Source organism: Elgaria multicarinata, chromosome 4, assembly GCF_023053635.1.
Source record: "Elgaria multicarinata webbii isolate HBS135686 ecotype San Diego chromosome 4, rElgMul1.1.pri, whole genome shotgun sequence".
NCBI classification, from domain to species: Eukaryota; Metazoa; Chordata; class Lepidosauria; order Squamata; family Anguidae; genus Elgaria; species Elgaria multicarinata.
Window position 1 is genome coordinate 141,926,964 of NC_086174.1, and position 21,151 is coordinate 141,948,114.

Genomic DNA, 21,151 nt, shown 5'->3' on the forward strand with positions numbered 1-21,151 from the left:
TGGATTTTTTTACAAATGTACACCACATAGGTAGTAAAACAACATGCCTTCACCCAACTTTCCTCATGAGCTAAGGGAGAGAAAAAAAACATATAGCAAAGAAAGAAAAAGAAAGAAGTATAAAAAGGAAGAGGAACAAAATAGGAGAAGAAATAGAGAGGGAAATTCTGCTGCAAATATAAATGGGCGACAAACTTTCAGTTTAGAATGAAACATTTCTACACCTCAGCTCTTTTATTTAGTTGTAGTAGTAGTAGAAGTAGTATTTTAAATATTCATGTCTTGCCAATTCAATCTGGATGTGATCCGAGCATGGGTAGCTGTCAGTTACAGTGGATAGTATTGATTTTGATGTTTAGCTCATTATTGCCATTACAGATTCCTAGTCAGCCAAATTGGAAGACGACATTGCAACTCTAGTATGAGCTGAAAGAAATAAGTTGTGAATTGATGAGGTGGTACAATTTCAGTTGGACTTGCCCTTGAATAAATCCATAATGAATGATTTTGAAGTTCTGGTTTTTTTGTTTTAACTGTCTGATGGCTAATTTGTTTTCTGTGTGTGTATTAAGTTTCAGGGGAGTCACCAAAAGATGACAAGAGCAGCTTAGTTTAAAATGCAGGAATGATTTAACAAGGTTCGTTGTGATATAGGCAATGTTTGGTAATTGGAGGAAAAGGACCTTCTCTTTGTGTTCTGTTAGAAAGGGCATTATAAAACAACATGGCTATATGTCAAAATAGGTGTACTGGTATTGAAATAATTGGGACAACAAACCAGACACTGATTCTGCATAATCTCGCTTGATTTCCAATACAGTTTTCAGGGGAACCCCACTGAAATTAAAAGCACTAATGAACTTCCATATGCAACTTTCTTGTACTGAGTGAATCTTGTAGCATTCTTTACTGTACAATTTGTCAAAGGCTAAATAATGAGTCTAATGCCAAGTTAGTTTGGCTTTTTCTTGCTTTTGATATATATTGAAATGATTATCCTAGAGTGATCATTGAAAAGTCCTCCCAAACCAATTTTTGGGGGGCTCCTCAAGAAAAATAAAGATTTTTAAAGGAATTCAGTTCCTCCTCCTCCTCCTCCTCCTCCTCCTCCTCCTTCCAGGGGTGGGGTGGGGAAAAGTTTGGATACCCCTGAGTTCTATCCATTTTCTCTGAAATCAGTCTGAGCGACCATGTTATGTTCTAATTTTTAAAAGACAGTCAAGAATGTTTGTCCAGCAACTTTCAAGATGGCGACTCAAGACTCCATGGGGGAATCACATATTTTGAGCCATGTGCAGTCTTCTTGAAAGTAGCACATGTAGAGGATCTAGAGCACAGTCTAGTGGTGCCCATCCCCTTCCAGGCAACCTGGTGCTCTCCAGATGTTTTGGATTGCCAATTCCAGAAGACTTAGCTCGTATGGCCGATGGTCATGGATTATGTGAGTTGAAGTCCAAAACATCTGGAGGGCACCAGGTTGCCTGGAAAGGGACTATGCATCACTAGCTGCACATCCTTTTCACCTTCAATGTGTTTCTCAACCAATAAGAGAGCCCTGCTTCACGACATGCAGGCAAGTAAATTGGATGAGATTTGGCACTGACTACTATGTTTCTCCTGTGTATCAGATTTGGATTTAGAGCAAATAAGCTGCACTAATTGTCCATATTAGCATAAGGAAATGCTCAGTTCCATAAACATTGCCAGCGCTGGATTGTTAGAGTATACCAGAACACATTTGATTTAAACAACTCTGATCTTTGGAGAGTTACTGAACTAATGAGAAAATCTGTATAGCTGCATAAGACATCCCCTCCCCAATGAGTATAGTGCTGTTACATTTTTTAGAAAAATTGCAATTCAAATGCCATGTTTGAGACTTGCTTTAAAAATTAATTTGATCTATGGGTAATTTATATTTTCAATGAGACTATAACACCTCAGGGGGAGCCCAGCCTAAAGAAGAACAACTCTCCAATCTTAAAGGAGTGGTACTTAATGGGTTCTATTGTGGCTTGCATTATTATAGAGGCGACACTACAAGCTGGGGTGGACATTTGTCAACTCATCTCAGTGGAAGATATTGGGTACTTGGCATTGCTGTGGGATGGGAATGGGGGGAGGGGGCAGGGCTAACAGGGGAAATCATACTTGTGGTTCTCCTCCGTGGGAACTGATGGTACCTGTGCGCCTTCTCTTGCTGAGCTTCCTTGTCTGACGATTCTGAGCCCAAAGTTATTATTTCTGGGTCTAAACCCAGACAGGAAGCAATGGAACCACCCTATTATATGAAGATGATACTAGGGATGGGGGCACTAAGATTGCTTCATGCATGCTGAAGGCCCCCAGTTCGGTCCTCGGCATCTCCAGGTAGGGCAGGAAAAACTCCTGCCTGAAACCTTGGAGAGCTGTTGCCAGTCAGTGTCAACAATACTGGGCTAGATGGACCAATTGTTTGACTCAGTATAAGGCAGCTTCCTATGTTCCTATTATCTTGTCATCCCTGCAGATCCATAGTAATCATAACTCATGATTACTGAAAACAAGTATACCTGTTTGTTTTAAATGCAGAGCAGCTGTCCCCAACCTCGTGTTTTGGACTACAACTCCCAGCATTCCTGACGATTGGCCATGCTAGCTGGGGCTGATGGGAGTTGACATCCAAAACATCTGGAGGGCACAAGGCTGCTCTAGAGTCTGCTTAAAATGGTTATGAATATGAAGAAGAGCTGGGTTGTATGTGATTTTGTATACCAAAATGCGGTGTAACCGATTTAATTACGTGATTCATCCAGTGCAGTAAAACATGTGTTTTCCCCGCTCTCTATCAGGTGCAGGAGTCAGAGCTGTTAGATGTCAGCCTTGTCAAGGATGCACGTTGTGGGAAACATGCCCGAGCTCCCAAGGTAAGAAATTATTCTATGTACATTCTAGATGCTGTCGTGATAGTGTACGGTATTACAATGAATATTAAAATATTAAAGACAAACATAGAAATGAAACTGGAAGCTTTCTTACTTGGACTAATGGACAAACAAATAAAAGAGAAGGGGGGAATTTTGTTTTTGTATATGGTGACGGCAGCAAGGTTGCTATTTGCACAGAACTGGAAAAATGAAACAACACCAACAATGGATGAATGGATATTGCAGAGATGGCAAAACTCACAGTGATAATGAGAGAAAGGTCAACAGCTATGTTTATGTTGGAATGGAAACCTTTGATAGAACATTTGAAAGAGGCAGAGAAAAAGGATGTATTTGTTTGTGGATTTTAGTATTAAGATGGGGAAAGGGGGGAAAGAAGCATAACTCTGTGAATCCAATGTATGAGACTTAGATAAATTATAAGAAAAATTGAATTGGATGGATATATAAATGGTAATTAAGAAATCAACGGGCATTTTTGGCATGAAGAGGGCAAAAGAAAAATATACCTTAACCTCACCCTTAAATATTTTTAGTGTAATTGTAGTTGTTATATGTATACCTTTGTTTGTATGTACTAGGTGTGATTTGTCTTCATGCTGTTGGAGGAAAAATAATAAAAAAGAAAGAAACCAAAATACCTTGCCCTAGGCATGCAAACCCTCCTCATGCTTCCATTAGAAACAATAACAACAATTTTCATTGTTGCAGGAATGAAATACTACCTTTTTGTGCAACTTTGAAGTTTTAGAGAACCTTTTTAAAGCAGCAAGCCTACTAAGGTCACAGCTAGACCTAAGGTTTATCCTGGGATCATCCAGGGTTCGCCCCTGCCTGAGTACTGGATCCCCTGCGTGTCACCTAGATGAACAGGTTTGACCCCTGGACGATCCAGGGATAAACCTTAGGTCTAGCTATGGCCTAAGTTACAAAGGCCCCATTCAGAAGACACCTTAAACCACGGCTTTAACCATGGTGGTTAAGCCAGAAAGCTGGGCTGTGTTCAGAAGACACTTTAAACCATGGCTTTAATCATGGTAGTTATGCCAGAAAGCCTTATTCACTTTGGTTAAAGCCATGGTTTAAGGTGTCTTCCGAACACAGCTTGGCTTTCTGGCTTAACCACAGTGGTTAAAGCTGTGGCTTAAGATGTCTTCTGAACAGGGCCTTATTGTTCATGCAGCTGTATAATAAGCTTCACTCAGTAGCTGTAAATGCCCCTGACTTACTGCAAATTGTTTTGTCCAGTGTTCCAGAAGGCTTGGTGTGTCACCGGCTTGCTGAAACAATGGTCTAGTTCTCATTAAGACTGTGGCAGGATCTACATTACCGCTTTAAAACAGTTTATAACGGTATTAACAATTGTTGGGACCCAGGACACATTCCATATACAAGTTTACAAAGCATTTTCAAAGTGTCGTATCCTGCTTGGTGTAGAGTTGGCCTGTGTTACCTTCAGGAATGGAGAGATCAATCTATTTTTGGTCCATGTTAATTTCACATGTGTCCATTCATAAGTTTTTTCTATCCATTAATTTCCAATTATTATTAGTTTTAAAAAAACTGCACAAAAATTTACATTGTTTTGGTATATATTTTATCCTAAAATGTGCATTCTGTTTACACATTTTGGTACATTTTTTTGCAAGCTGAGAACTATATTTCAAAATTTGGAAAATGAAAGCAGAGGCATAACTGCATTCTAAATGAGATATTAGTCCTGTAAGTACGAATTGGGTCAGTTTGCTTAAACATTTGGACCGAATGAAATTTTCAAGAATCCCCAACTCCTTCAGGGCCACATGACCGATTGCTCGTTGGTGCAAAGATATTATCTCCACATAAGTTCTAATCTAGCCTTCTGCCCAACATGGTGTCTTTTTGTATGGAAGAGCATTCCATCGTATGATCCCCTCCTGTTGTCTGATGTGGTTAAGCAGATTTGGGTTGACTATGGCCTTAGCTAGACCTAAGGTTTATGCTGGGATCATCCCAGGGTCATACCTGCCTGCTCCTGGGATATCCTGTGTGTCTTTACATGAACAGGGATGACCCCAGGATGATCCCGGGATAAACCTTAGGTCTAACTAAGGCCTATCTCAGTGAGAACCAGACCAAAGACAACGTGGACTGTTGGCTGATGTGATGGACTTGAAATATTTCAGTTCTATCGCCTCTGCAGTGAGGACAAAGAAACTAAAAGAGCATTTTACAGATTAATATTCCAATTGTAAGCCCATTTACCTTGGACTAGGCCTCAAAGACTTCTGCTAAACATAACTTACCAGTAAGCTTCCTCAGGATTGCTGGTTAAGAGTTATATAAATAAACAAACACATATTTCTCTTACTACTCTTGGTTGGTAGAGGAACTTCACCTGGGGGAAAATACTTTTAATAATGCAATTCTGACCAAAAATGCAAGATATGGCAGAAAAGAATGCAGTTTTTCTAGGGGCAATGGAATCATCAGGGAGCTGCATTTTAATGCTTCAGGAACCATGAGGGTAGCTACTTCCTAGAGGGATGAAAGTCAATCTATATCCTCTGGAGATTTTCCTCAAACACCACCTGGGCTTGATTTCCTCGTTTTTCCAGTCTGTGTTACAGAGAAATTTGCTTTGGGTCTGTTTTTTTTATTCATACATATTCAGGGCTTGTTCTCAGCAACTGTTTGTGTATCTTCACATACCCTAAGCATATGCTCATCTACCGTTTATTTATTTTATTTATTTATTTATTTATTTATTACATTTATATACCGCCCCACAGCCAAAGCTCTCTGGGCGGTTTACAACAATTAAAAATAGTAAACATTAAAAGTATACAAAAGTTAAAAAAAACATAAAAACAGTATAAAAACAACAGTATCCATTTAAAAACAACAATTCTGGGGTCCATTTAAAAACAAATTTAACGTTGTTAAATGCTGTTAAAATGCTTGGGAGAAGAGAAAAGTCTTGACCTGGCGCTGAAAAGATAACAACGTTGGCGCCAGGCGAGCCTCATCGGGAAGATCATTCCACAGTCGAGGGGCAACCACTGAGAAGGCCCTCTCCCTTGTTTATAATGCTAGCCCTAAGAACTATCCAGGACAGAGAACCATACAGTTCAAACTTGATTTTGCAGTTAGTTGGAAAGTATATTACGTTTAACCTTCTGCGTGTCATGATGGAAGCAACTACGAAACAATACAAGTACATGCATTCCAGTTAGCTAGCTAGAATGTCTAAATCAGGTCTCTTTCTGGGTCAGGGGGCACATTTGGATTGTTGAGAGAATTTGTCGGCACTTTCACAAAATGGCTGACATGCGGCATGGCTACTGTGGTGGTCATGGATGGTCACAAAACACCCATTTCCCAGAAGGCAAATGGGTGAGACTAAAAGAAAAGTAGCTGTCCAGATACCTATGCAAAAGGCAGAGGTGGGCCCTGAGTGCTAAGACACAAAATGACTTTTTTGAACCCAAATAAAGATGGCACTGGAGGGTAGGACTTCACTTTGCAACATGCTAGCCTCCCAGTTCAAAAAACCATAGTTTAAACAATCTTAAGAAATAAAATAAAAACCAGGAGGGGCAGAGAGCCTGCTGTCAACAACAGTCACCACATTGGAGGCCCCAGATGTACACCCGCCAGTAACTGAATCAGAATGTAATATTAATTACATTTGTTTTTAGGAAATAGTTATAGATCTCATGAGTCACTGATGATTTGCACAAGCACTGCTTAAAATAGTTTTTGTATTTTCTGCATCTGCAAATTGAATGAAAACCTACATTGTTGATTTGAATGTACCCTAGACAATGGCTGTTTTACATTTTCAACTTTTCATTAACGTTCGCAAGTATGCATTCCAGATTAAAAGATATGCCTAGTGGTACTTTGGAAAATCCCCAAGTCTCATCAACCTGTGTTTTATATAAACAAGTTGCCATCCTTGGCCATTCTCAATTAAAAATGGCAGCTACCATGTGCAGGTACCCGTGTGCCTGAGTAATTGCTTTTTCTAAAACATTTTAAGTCTCTTTCTGAGAGCCCAGTTGAGTGCCAGAAGCTTTCTAAAAGTCTAGAATTTTAATTGAAAACTCTCAGTAGCAGTTTATGGGACTCACATAAATATCAAATTAGTTCTCCCTGATTATTATCTTCGTGATATATCACGAGAACATTAAAAGTGGATAGAACATTATTTTCAAAAGCTGCTCATGTGTGTGTGTGTGTGTGTGAGAGAGAGAGAGAGAGAGAGAGAGAGATTTTGTGGGGGAGAAAGAAGTCTTTATGTATTAAAATGTGCTTTCCTAAGATGCATATATAGCTATTTTCTCAGTGGATTTTGTTTTTATTTAGCTGCACAGATGCCTTTCTTATCATTGTTCTCAGCCATTCAGTGGCAGACAGCATTAGCTGTGAGATGCTTTGTTTGTGTGATGGTGCTGTGCCTCAGCTATGTGCGTTAGCTTGTTGTTTGTATCCAGTAATATTGGGGAGAAAGGGAAAGCACCCTTGGCCTCTTATGGACAGGATCATGGCTCATGGTATGATGATTTCTAATGCTGTGAACTCTGCAGCTCTGAGAGGGGTGATCCTTTCAACCAGCAGTTGGAAACCTGTCCCCCTCACCAATACTATGGGACTTCCAACTCCCAACAGCTCAGCCAGTATTGCTAACTGTCTGGGATCCTTGGAGTTGTAGTTCAACAACATCAGGACGGCCAAAACTTCCATTGCCTTAAATTATTCTGCCATTTCTCTAATACCCGGAATTTCCTCTTAGAACACTTCCTTCCTTCCTTCCTTCCTTCCTTCCTTTAAATCCTTCCTCCAGACCCATCATTTTGTGAGGACTTTGGCACAACCCTTTAGTCTTCGTTTACTAATTAAATAAAGCATAAGTACACATGACCCCCCCTTTTCCTCTCACCCCTCCCTCTTTTCCACTCTTCTGTATCTTCCTGATTTTGTCAAACTTTTGATTGTAAGCTTTTGGGGGCAGATAACTTTCCTTTGTTACTCTTTTAAAGCACCATGCACACGTGCAAAAATAACTAAGTAAATGCCCTTAGGTGTGCTGCATCCCTTACAGTATATCGTATACCCTTGACCGAAGAACGAAGAACTCCTTCTATCTGGGATGGTCGTCCTCTTCCACCAAGCGTGCAGCTTTGGGAGGGACACACATGGAGCGGTGAGGGAGGAAGGGGACACCCGCCTAGCCAGCCAGATCAGCCGAATCAGCCCTGGCGATCAATGGGGTGACAGGGGTTCCTTCCAGCCATCATACAGGGATACTCCAGATTACATTTTTTCCATAGCTGTTTCATGGTGAAAAGAAAACCCTGCACCTTTGATTGTTCAGCTTCAGATGTGTGTGTAATTTTTAAATTATTATTGGGCAGCATAACATCGGATGCATTATTTATTCATTTATTTATTTAATGTACTATATTATTAAATGTCCCAATAAATCCAAATTCTCTGGGCAGTGCACAATGCATTAAAAACAATGTACAAACATTAAAACAAAATTTAAAAAAGCATAGTGCAAAAATAAAACCAAGATAAACCCATTAGCAAAGCATCAAACCATTACAGCATCATAAAACCAGCAATTAAAACCAGCAGCAGAATAAAGGCACTAAAAAGAGTTCTTAAACTGCCTGGGAAAATAGAAAGGCCTCCACCTTTTGAAAGGCCACCTTGTTGGGGATTGCTCAGGAATTCATGGCTTCCCATAGGAGTAGAAGCCAATAACAAATATTTTGTGCTTCAGTTGTTAGCACTTTATCTTGCATCCTAGGGTCTTCCACTACTAGTGAATTAAAGAGAGGACTTAAGTTGCTCCATGGTTGTTCAGTGCCAGCTGAGTTGATACCAACCTAAGCTGGGAGGGTTCAAGAATCTTAGGCCATAGCTAGACGGGGTGATATCTCAGGGCGATCCCTGGGATTGTCCCTGTGCGTTCACATGACACACAGGGGATCCTGGGATCAGGGAGGGATGATGGGAGGGATGATCCCTCCCTTGCCCCGGGATCTTGCCCTCACCTTTGAGCCTGCTTTTTCGCAGTCTCGGGCTGATCCCGAGATTGTGGAATGTGTGTGCGGGCGTCGTGGTTTGTCCCGGTTCCTTGCGGTTCCTCGAGAGGAGCTGGGACCCCCGCACAGGGCGCAAAGCTCCTCAGGAGCTCTGTGCCCATTGGGGATGGGGTGGGGGGGGAGTGGGGAATTTATTTTTTTAAAAAAAGATTTACCTTCTGCACACAAGCGCTCGTGTGCTCCTTCTTCTTTAAAATAAAAAAAATGGCGGCTGCGAAATCACGCGCCACGTGTAGACCAGTGCAATGATCTCGCGATCATAAAATCGCGAGATCGTTGCAGAACAACCCCCTGATCTAGCTGAGGCCTTAATCTCATTCTTAAAAAACAAAGATTCTTCCAGTACATTTAAAATTAAGTTAATGATTGATTCATGTTGAAGAACTTGGGCAGTTTCTGGTTTTGGTTGTTCATGGCTTTGCCATCTGCCCCCCTTCTTCCTAATTTCTCTCCTTCCTACCCTCCTCCTTTCCGTCTCCCTATTGTCGTCCTGCTGTGTGTTTTCTTTACCATTCCTCTTTTTCTTTTTTGCAATTCCCCTTCCCTTTCTCCCTGTGTTTAACCACAGGAGCCAGGAGATGCTAATAGAGCCAGTAAAGAGCATCTCGGAAGAGGCAAACTCTTTGAACACAGGAAGGTCCAGCACGGCTAACTTGCAAAAGAGAGAGAATTACCCAGCGAGGGAGAAAATGCAAGTTTGTGTGTACTGTACACATGAGTACAAATGAAGAGGAGATATGGGAGCACATCGAAGTTGCCGTTCTTTCCTACTCTCATCTAAACAGTTCTAGTATTCATTGCTGCCCTTACCAAGTTGCCGGGCTCAATTTTAAAGATGCCAGTTACTACGGGATTTTTGCAACCCTGCCCCAGGGGTTATTTGAGGCCCCAGGGGTTATTCAAGTACATATTAATTATCTGCGCTGTCTCTTGTACAGCTGAAAATCTGTCACACATTCTCTGTGGAGCCAGTCCAGAGCCAATAATAGCCTTTCCACTGGTTCCAGTTGCCTTCTGAATAAACAACTTGGGGGTAAATGTCCTAGTTTGGGCACTGACGTGGAACCTCTGCCAGAAGCAATAGGAGGGCAGCCAAGAAGAGAAGGAACTTGAGGGTGTTTTAAGGAGGGGGATTAGGAGGTAGCTGCAGAAAAACCAGAAAGACCAGGCAGAGAGGCCTAGTTCTTATGGAGATGGTCAGTTTGTGGCTGGGTTGTGTCGCTTCGGGGTGCAGGTGGGACTCCTCTACACAAAGCAAATTCTCTCCACAAAGTAAACAGGGAGGACAGGGAGAATGTCTACCCCTGACATTTTGTTTGCTTGTTTACTGTGGAGCACATTTAGTTATGTGAGGCTTCACTTACATTCTGAAGAGGTGCAGTTGAAATGACCTCAGTGAGAATTAAGCCATCGTTTTCATTTAGGGTAGTATCCAATGGGGCGCTGCTCTCCTGCCAATTCTGTTGAGACCCACCACTTGCGCAACAGGACTGTGGTGCTTCAAAGAGCAAGTTCTGAAACAAGCAGAAATGTTCATTTCAGGATTGAGATAGGTGGGCAGACCTCCATTATGCAACCTGCCCCATTCCAGAAGCGAGCATTTCTGCTAGTGTCCAGTTCCTATCCTAAGTGCTAAATCCCTATTGCACATGTGATGGGTTCTGCTGGGGCTTGGACAGTGCTGGTTACTTCCCCCTGACATCTTTGGGTTGGTGGGCAAATTTCAAATTTTGGGAGAGCCCCTTGGGTGCACTCACAAATTAGCTACGGTAGGAGGGGCAGTGAGCTTATCCATTCAGAATGTGGTTGCCATGATGGGTGTGCCCAGTCAGAAAGCACCCATTTCCCGGAAGGCAAATAGGGAGACTAAAAGAAAAGAAACTTGCTTAAGAACCTATGTAGAGAGAAAGTCAGGGTGTGAGTTCCAAAATACGAAATCCCTTCATTAGGCCCAAATAAAATAGGTGATGGATTTCAGCATTTCGTTTTGCAATATGCTGGTTTCCAAGTAAATAAATAAATAAAAAAAGCTTAAGAAATAGAATTAAAAGAGAGATGTCTGCTGGCATGTTTGGGCCCACAAGCACCATATTGGAAACCCCAGGTCTCAGAAGCCCCAGGTCTGCGCAGATCTATAAAGATTGCTAGTATTGATATTTTAGTCAAGGGAACAAATTGTAGGAGCATATTCACAATCTGAAAAACTTAATCCAGGAAATTGGTCTATTTTGCTATTTTGTCACAAAAAGTAGCATCACTCATATTAGTGAAGGATCACAATGACTAAATACTCTTTTTAAATATACTAGCAAAGGATCATAGTTTTTCTTTAAAATCTTTGTCTCCATATTAATTTCAACCCTCTAAAAAACAATGAACTTTTAACATGTAAAATATATGGTAAAGCCCTAAAGAGCTTGGGAAAAGCAAACCTAGCAGTCTGCCTTCCCTTATATACACTCGGACGACAACTACGATCCTCAGATGAGGCCCTGCTGGCAATAGCGAAACGAACAGAATGCCTCCATGAAGAACCTCGGCAGCGGGCCTTCTCTGCAGCGGCACCCACCCTCTGGAAAACACTCCCTCGTGTGGTTCTGGAGGCAGAAAACGTAACATCTTTTAAACGCCTCCTGAAAACATACCTTTTCACACAGGCTTTCCCTGGTTTTTAACTTGGTTGGTTTTTATATTGCTTTTTTAAAAAACTTTTAATGTTTTTAAATTTATCTATACTTGTTTTATGGCTTTTAGTTGTGCACTGCCCAGAGAGCTTCTGCTGATGGGCAGTATAAAAATGCAATAAATAAATAAATAAATAAATAAATATAGTTTTGTCTCTGCATTATTGAGCATAGTTGAGCAAACAGTGAGGCATATTTCAAGAGAGAGAGCGAGAAGAGTTATGAACATCTGATTTTATCCCTCATCTTAAAATGTCGTTCATGCCTACATCTGCAAATTGTTTTTAAGTAGTCCTATAAGAATATTTGTTGGCCAAATGTCAGGTTACTGTGAATGTCATAACATTTTATTTTCTAAAAGGTTCTGCTCCTGCAATTATGTGATAAGTGGAAATCTCAGCTGCTTTCGAAAACGGAATTAGATTTCTGGTTCTCATGTTCCTAAAGCAAAAGCAGAGGAGGATGAGCCATAAATTAAATCCAGGAAAGAATAGCCTGTGCTTATTTATTTATTTTTTAAAAAAACACCCACTTGCCCTGGTTTAGGGTTGACTTTAAACACATACACACACACACACACACACACACACTGTGGTCCTTACATTCAAATGGGTTTACAATCAATTGTGTTTGCACTAAACCAGCTGGAAAGTTTTGCTGCTACTTCTTTTCTTTAGAAATGTCCAGTGCTGCAGTCAATTTCACAGTGCTCCCCCACGCCCCAAAGTTAACAAAAAAGTCACCAGGAGATTTGATAAGAACGCAGGAACACATAGCAGGGCTGTTATACATTATTCTCTATCAGCCTTCCCACTCACCGGCCTGTATGTGTATAACAACAGTGGGCTACCTTGCAGGGCTGATGTAAGCCATGCAGTCTCCGCCACAACCCCTTCTCTGCCAGCCACTGGAGGATAGCATATCCTGGCGCCCAGGTATATCTGGGGTGAACCAGCGTTTGGAGGAGGCAAGGTACAGAGTGGGCATGTCAGTGCAACAAAAGGCTGTAGCTCATGACTTAAGCCTTTTATATTGCAAAACTGGAATTCACTGTGTATATGCAGTTAGCAAATCAAAATTCAAATTAACATGGATGCTTAACATCCTGAAGTTTCACACAACAGTTTCTATGGAAACTAGAATCTTTATATAGCTCCGAGGATTGTGCTAACAAGCCGAAATAGTGGCATTAGTTGGGTGTAGGGCACATTCCCCATGGTGAACATTCATTTTTAAATGTGCTATGCGTTTTATTATTTCTGCTCAGTCGTCATACATTTTTCAACAGGAAGGGCTTTACAAAAAAATAACAACACTGCTCATGGACTTCTCAAGCCATATGCAAAGCAGAAGGCACACTGTGATATTAAAAACATTTTTTTTACCAATACTCTGAAAGGATTGTTATGTATCTGCTCCCCCCCACCTCCAAATACTTTGTAAAGAATCTACGGCAAAGAAGGTTGTTGTTTGGGAAGTGGGATAGGCCCAGAAATGTAATTTTGGGGAGCCCTCTACTCCTTCTAAATATATCAACATGAATCATTGGAAGAAGAAGTCAGGCAGAGTGTAATCCTGGCTACATTTCGTGTTCTAAATAACAGGTTGTTTTGGACGTGGAATCCCAAATCTTATATAGGGGCATGATTCAAGAGCCTTTGCCTTCCGATATCTTTGGTTTTTCGTCCACAACATGTGGGGATATTTGCATATGTTGTGTTTGTGGCCAATAGATGCAGGCTTACTTATTAAAGTAATACATTTATTGACCGACAGCAAAATGTCACTTGTTACTCTTCCAGTCAGTCAGTAAATTGGCCATACCCTCATTTGTGATGCTCCATTCCATTCCTCTTCCCACCAGGCTTTCTGTCTCCACCTCAACAGTCTTGTCAGCATTTCCATCATAGCTCAGAATGGGGGAACTGCTGACCCACTAAAACCAAGAGCCACACCTGGCAAGACAATGTTCACACGATTAGCAATGGCATGAATGTTTTCTTTAAAACATTTGGTCCCCGGACCAAAAGTGCTTTCCCTTTTGGTGCACAAAATGATGCATGGTGTGGAGAAGGTGGATAGGGAGGCATTTTTCTCCCTCTCTCAAAATACTAGAACCCATGAAGCTGATTGGTGGGAGATTCAGGGCAGATAAAAGGAAGCACTTCTTCACACAGCACATAGTTAAACTATCGAATTGGCTACCACAAGATGTAGTGATGGCCCCCAATTTGGATGGCTTTAAAAGGGGTTTGGTTAAATTCCTGGAGAGGGCTAGCAACACCTACTAGCCCTGATGGTTATGTGCTACCTCCAGTATCCGAGGCAGTAAGCCTGTGTGCACCAGTTGCTGGGGACATGGGTGGTAGGGTGCTGTTGCACCATGTCCTGTTTCGTTGATCACTGGTAAACAGCTGGTTGGCCACTGTATGAACAGAGTGCTGGACTAGATGGACCCTCTGTCTGATCCAGCATAGCTCTTCTTATGTTCTTATCTTTCCTCCCCTGCTTTAAAGTAAATAGCAGCAGGCAGAGGCTTTAACCATTTGCCTCTGCCGTAGTCCCTATCTGGCAACCCTCCGTAGTTGCTATTTGAATTGGGAGGATAGTTTCCCATTTTTATTTTTCTAACTCTGTAAAGTTAGATGACCATATGGAAAGGAGGACAGGGCTCCTGTATCTTTAATGGTTGTATTGAAAAGGAAATTTCAGCAGGTGTCATTTGTGTGCATGCAACACCTGGTAAAATTCCCTCTTCATCACAATAATTAAAGTTGCAGGAATCCTGCCAGCTGTGACCAGATACAAAAGAGGGCAGGGCTCCTGCGGCTAGGATTATTTTCTTGGCTCATCATTTTGATCATGTCACCCCTCTTTTAAAATCCCTCCACTGGCTTCCTATCTCTTATAGAATCCAATACAAGTTTCTTCTTACTTTTAAAGCCTGTCATAATCTGGCTCCTCCCTACCTTTCGTCCCTTATTTCACTCCATCGCCCTGCCCGTGCCCTCCCCTCCAATAACACAATGTCTCCTACCTGCCCAAGAGTTTCCACATCTCTCGCTCGTCTTTGGTCATTCTCGCTCGCTGCCCCCTATGCCTGGAATTCTCTTCCAGTGCATTTGCGGACCACGACATCAATTTCTGTTTTTAAATCTCACTTGAAAACATTTCTTTTCTCGAAAGCTTTTTAACCGTAGCGTGGTCATACTAGTCTATATTTAGTTTTAATGTCCCCTACCCCTATTTGTTTTTCCCCTCCCTCCCCTGTCTGTTACGGTGATTTTAGATTGTTAGCCATATGGCAGATTGTCTTGTTTTGTTTTATTCTGTACAGCGCCATGAAAATTGATGGTGCTTTATAAATAAATATTATTATTAATAATAATAACAACAATAATAAACTGTTGTGATGAAGAAGGAATTTCACCTGGTGCTGCATTCATACAAATGACACCTGATGAAATTCCCTTTTCAATACAACCATTAAAGATACAGGAGCCTTGTCCTCCTTTTCATATGGTCAGCCTATGTAAAGTGCTGTGCATATTGTTTGCATGATTTCAATGGCATAAGATGCCGATGTGAGAGGTAAAGTGTCTGCAGTTTGTATATTTGGCTGGGGGTGTGTGTGTGTTGTACAGTTAGAAGCAAAGCTTCTAGGTATTTTTGTCCAGATATTCCAAGCATGCATTATTTATTTATTTATTTATTTATTGCATTTATATCCCACCTTTTTCCCTGCAAGGATCCCAAAGCGGCCTACATAACCCTCTTCTCCACTTTATCCTCACAACAACAACCCTGTGAGGTAGGTTGGGCTGAGTCTGTGACTGGCCCAAAGTCACCCAGTGGCTTTCCGTGGCCGAGTGGGGACGAGAACCCGGATCTCCCGACTCCCAGTCCGACACTCTAGCCACTACACCACACTGGCATTAGCTTTGTATGTAACCTGGAAAATGAAACCAATAAAGTATCAATAAAGTAGCAGGTCCTTCTCAAGTGCCAACTATGAGATTTCATTTGCTGTCAGCTTTGCTAATTAGGGGTGGGAAATTTTAATCTGAATAAAGATTTTGATTGTATTGCCACTTTTTGATGGCTAAAAGCCTACAGCCTTGGCTTTTCTATTTTTATTTCTTTATTTCTTTATTACTTGTCAGTTGGGAACAGAAATTTAGCACTGAGGATGTTCAAGCATTTCCTCATTCTTTAGTTCAGTGGAGTTGTGGATATGCACGATTCTATGTATTTAACTTTTAATTAGGAGGGCTCACATGCCATCATGACCTAGTAAAAATAACCGCATTTAAAGAGAGCAGCCTTCTGGCATTACAATAAAGAATACCCAGCTTTGCCTTACTGTGAGATTTGGCCTGAGCTCTTTCTTTTATTTGCCACAATAACTATTTCTATCCTTTGATATATTCAAGCCTTTTTAAAATATTTTTTTTGCTTTGGCTTCTCTAGCTTGATTAGAAACACTTACGTGATTTATACTAAAGTTAACTTGTTGCAGCAAAGAATCAATAAAGTGCAGAATGCATGCAAAGCAGAGCAGTTTCCCAAAAGCTTTCTTGAAATTGCTATTTGAATGATGGCATCTTTTGAAAGGAATCATTCTGTTGAGGAGCATTTTGTATTGATAAAAGGCAAGCCCCCCCACCCAAATAAAAATAAAATAAAAAGCAGCATAATCTAATAGCAGTATTTCCTAAAAGAAGAGTATTTCCCCCTGCGTAGAGCATAAGCATGAATTTTATTGTTTCCAGCTGCTTTTCACAGGCTCCTCTTGAGGGCTGTCTACATGGATTTTTTCCCTGAGGGTTGGGTCCTTTGCGATAAAGGACATTGCGGCCAGAGTGCATTTAACCAACTGACTCCACCTCGAAAATCACAGTTTTACTGCATTCTTTTTAGTTGAAGCGGGTCCCATGCACATGCTCAGCAATGAGCCTCTGTTCCTCCGAATTAAATCCTGAGCATACCTGTGATATGCTCACCAACTGGGGCTGCATCTCCTTCCCCATCACTGCTTTTCCTAGCCTTTTCTGTTGTTATTTGACTCCTCTGATGCTGCCTTATGTTGCTTCTCTGACGTTGTGGTGATTCGTTTCTCCGATGCTGTGTTAGTCCACCACAATTTATATCTGAAACTGGGCGTTTCTGAAGGGCGCTTTTATTCTTTGCTGATGCACAACGGCACATCTCTGGTTTGTAAAAAGAGAGATCTGCTGCATGTTCTTTCCCTTCCTCATTCATACAACATAACAGAAACCCTAACCAAGCCTTCAGATCCTGCCCTAGGGGCTTTCTTGATGATTGCGCATTGGTGCCATGATGCCCCCAAACCTCACAGTTTCACTCCTGCAGGGTTGCTACACATTATTCCCATGCCAAGGAGCGAGTGCGGGGTTTATATGGAGGATGGGGGGGCACTGCTGTCTGTCCCTCCCTGCCTTCCCCCCCTTACCTCACTAGGATGGAAGCCAAGGGTTGGGAGAACACCGCCCCCCCCCCAGCAAAAGGCAGACTCTTTTCCCCACCTGGAGTGCAGGGGTGTTCTGTGAGCCATTCGGCTCACTGGTTTGCCAGCTCATCCCCTCCTCTCTCCCTGGGCAGACAGCGACCAATCAGGGGTCGCCATCCACCCAGCCCCGCCTCTGCTGCGATGTGCCATCCTCTCTGCACTCCGAACAAAAAGTTGGGTAAGTCCCCAACTCTTTGCTTTGGAGTTTCGGAGGGAAGCCCTGGGATGCCTGGTGGTGTCTTCTGTGTCATATAATCAACCCCGTGCCACTGCACACCCACCCCAGGGCTTTCATCGCGTATAGACAGCCCCCTGGATAACTTGGGATTTTTGTTTCCTCATGGAACTGTGGGCATAATGGGGGGAAGGGGGGTAGGAGCTATTATTCCCTAATAGTTGGGTGGGATGGGGTGAAATTGGGGTGGTGGGGTGCTCTCATAGGGAGCCTTCAGACCCTGTCAAGGATTATTGGGGATTTTTGCTTCCTTGAGCTGTTTTCCCCATCACCCCATTTCCCCCCATTTGGCCGTTCCACTGTTCCAATCCAAGCCCACTTTGGAATATTTCTTGTACCCGAAACTGTGCATTTCTGGAGTTGTTATAAGGATTGCTTACTTGTGTACAAGTGAAATGTGGGTTTGCCCAGAATAGCTTTGCTGGATGACAAGACACTGCAGTTATTCTTGTCTTTGCTGGATGCAACACTGAACAGTTTTTAAAGTACGGGTGTTTGGGGCTCCATCCAACGTCACACGAGTGGACTTCCCCTTGGTTTCTTCCCCCAGTTTATGTCCTACATCACAATGGACTGCAAGGGAATCTAGCTGCAACCACCAGCTAGATTCAATTTGTTCTGGTTGTCCCAACCCAATGTACTTGACTTTTTTAAAAGACTTATTTGGAACAATACAAAATAACCAGGAGATATTCAGGAAAATGCAGGCAACTGATCCATCCTTTAATAAATGACTGGAAAAATTCAGTCTGTTCTGCACTACACACATTCATGCCCAGAAATGTAAATAGAAGAATTCTTCAATTCATCCCAGAAGCCAACATAGGGCTTTGTGAATGGGAATGGAGTGAGGTTATGCACCTTAATGTTGTCTGCTTTACAGAATGAAGAATGGCTGTCCTGGTAAAAACAAGGACACCAAGTAACTCAGGATTGTAACTCTTTTCTGGCGAACAGTGAACTAAACATAGTGAACTACTTTAGAAATGGTCAGACGTTAGCTAAATGCTTTTAATGTCATCACATCTGCAGTACAGTTGAACTGCTAATGGCTCACGTTGAACAATATACACAAAATAGTATAGTATCAAAAGAAAAGGGACTTTTCCTTAGTGCATGCTTGAACTAAAGTGGAGTAAGTTCCAGAGTAAGTTGATCAAATAGGAAATCAGAGCTATGTAATTTGATTTAAAGTTATATACATTTTTCTATGTAGGCCTTAGCTAGACGAGGGGTTATCCCGGGCCGATACCTGGGATCGCCCCTGTGCATCCAGATGACTCACAGGGGATCCCAGGCTCAGGCAGGGATCAACCCTCCCTGGCCCCGAGATAAAGCCTACCCCTTTGAGCCCACTTTTTCTCGCAGTCTTGGGCTGAGCCTGAGACCGTGAGCATGTGGCCCTTTTTCACGGCTTTCCCCAGCTCCACGCAATTACTCACAAAGAGCCGGGAGCTGCATATGGGGCACAGGGTGGGGGGAGTGGGGAAAGCCATTTTTTTTAAAAAAACAACAACACCTTTAGCTTGGCACCCGAGCATTTGTGTGCTTATTCCTTTTTTAAAAAAATGGCGGACGCGATGGCTCTCTTCTTGAGTTGCCTTGTGTTACGTGTAGACGAGGGCGGGATCTCATGTTATTGACAACACAAGATCACCCCTCCTCCATCCTGAGATATCCGTAGGTCTAGCAAAGACCATAGTAACAACCCCATCATTTCTTTATTCATTTGCAATTACAGAGGAAACTCCCAGTAGATAAACAAAGAAAAGCGTTTTTTCTTACATTGATTCATAAATACAAATGATAACAAAGCAGAGCTATCAACATAATCAAACTCATACCAGTTAAATTGCCCCTGATAGTAAATAAGATTGGACTGAATCCTGAACTTTATCACTGCAATATAAAATAGAGACTCCCTTTTTCTATAAGGTAATTAATTACTGCTCGTTCCTCTCTAATTGTATTACTTAACTTCATCATGGAGGCCATATCCCAAACCCTCATACACCAATCATCAATTGTTGGAGGATTAACTCTTTTCCACCTTTAGCAGCTGCCAGTCAATGGTCATTTCCACATCATCAGTTGGAACTCTCAGTTTAACATAACTAAATAAAAATATTAGTGGGTCCAAGGAGAGCCCATCTCCTACAATTTTCATAATGTCATCCTTTACCATCTTCAAACAATGTACTATTTGGGGGCAGGACTAAAAAGAATATACATGTATGACCCTGAATATCAACAAAAAGAAGAATATCTTTTCAAACTGATAAATTTCAGCTCCCTGGATGAAGAAGAAGAAGAAGAGGCAAGTCATCACCATGCTACACTTGGAAGCACTTGGCATTTATTTTCAACAGACCTGAAACGTATTAAAAGTCCATAGTACCATGTTAGTGGTAGAGATAATAAAGGGCTAGTGTCATTAGGGTTCCACTTATGACTAGCAGAACAGTCTTAGTATTGTTATATTCTAAACACATGGAGCTGTGATTCAGAGGGAAGCTAACATGTGTCCAGTATTTTTTCTCGCCAAGATTTGCTTCTTGACTATTGACATCAATTAGTTAAACTCAAATTGATGTATTGGACAGATGTTATTGAATTCTGATGCTGCCTGGGTTACTTTTTTTGAAATCCTCATAACCCTTCTTTGAATTTAAAGGAGATGTATGCTTGCCGTGTGAAGCATCCTAGTAGCCCTAACAAAGGGAAAGCCTCACAGCAGCAAAGTCTCTATTTGATTTATCTTGCAAGATGTAAATGTTAAAATGTACATCAGTTTCATGAATACTGAGAGACTTCTCCTGAGGATTTATTTCATTCAGAAGCAAACCGAATAAAACTCAAGGGCAGAAGCAGGCATGATTCATTTTGTAATCTGGTTCCACATTTCCTGTTAAAATAAGAACTCTGACTGGGGTTCCTTGGAAGCGCACTTGTTTTGGATGATGTATGCCCCCCTCCCCCCCAAATGAATTTGTGCCTGTGGAGAATTCAAGTTTGCTAATGATGCGAGGGATTTTGAAGCTTCGTTGCTGTAACATTGGGGGAAACAGGACTCGTACTGATGGAGTGCTTTGATTACAGCATTAAAACTGAAAGGGGCAAACGTAATCTGTTTTCTTCATCAGCTACTGTCAAACTAAAAGGCAATGAGAAAATTGAGCTGCAGTCTTTTTGAGATGAATGTCAGGGATGAGATGGAATGATATAGACAAGCCTATGGTTGAAAAGGAATATACAACTGTAAGATATTGACATCACAATGACATTGGTTGTACATCAATAGGATTAACTCTTTTGCCTGGCCTGATGCTTTGTGTAACAACTTTCAGTCCAACCCACCCAGGTAGCACCAAAGAGTGGTCCACACCAGTGGTCTCAGGTTAGATGCTTCTCACTGCTGGTTATTATTACCTAGGCTTTCAGGACTCTGTCACGCAAGACTATGCCTTTTCTCTCTTGGCTTGTAAGCACAGCTCAGTTGCCTCCAAACTCCTTCCGAAGCAACACCTGTGCTTTTAAGTTCTGAGGTTCAGTCCTATTTTGGGGCCCTGTGCTGGACTATCTCTGACTATCTCTGCTCCTATGTTATTTCTTGTGGACCCTTGTGGCAGCTGCAGCCTAGGTGATAGACATAACAATTAATACAAGTGGTGTCTGGC

The 21,151-nt window shown here is 41.8% G+C and overlaps 1 protein-coding gene across 3 annotated transcripts in view; it reads left to right on the forward strand.

The window, feature by feature from the left end:
• The window catches only part of PLCB1 (phospholipase C beta 1), a 702,230-nt gene that overhangs the window by 194,164 nt on the left and 486,915 nt on the right, over window positions 1–21,151 (forward strand). For all 3 annotated transcript variants that reach the window (XM_063125314.1, XM_063125315.1, XM_063125318.1), the window contains exon 3: window positions 2,832–2,906. In XM_063125314.1, coding sequence (XP_062981384.1) covers window positions 2,832–2,906 — 75 coding nt within the window. The remainder of the gene's footprint in view (window positions 1–2,831; window positions 2,907–21,151) is intronic.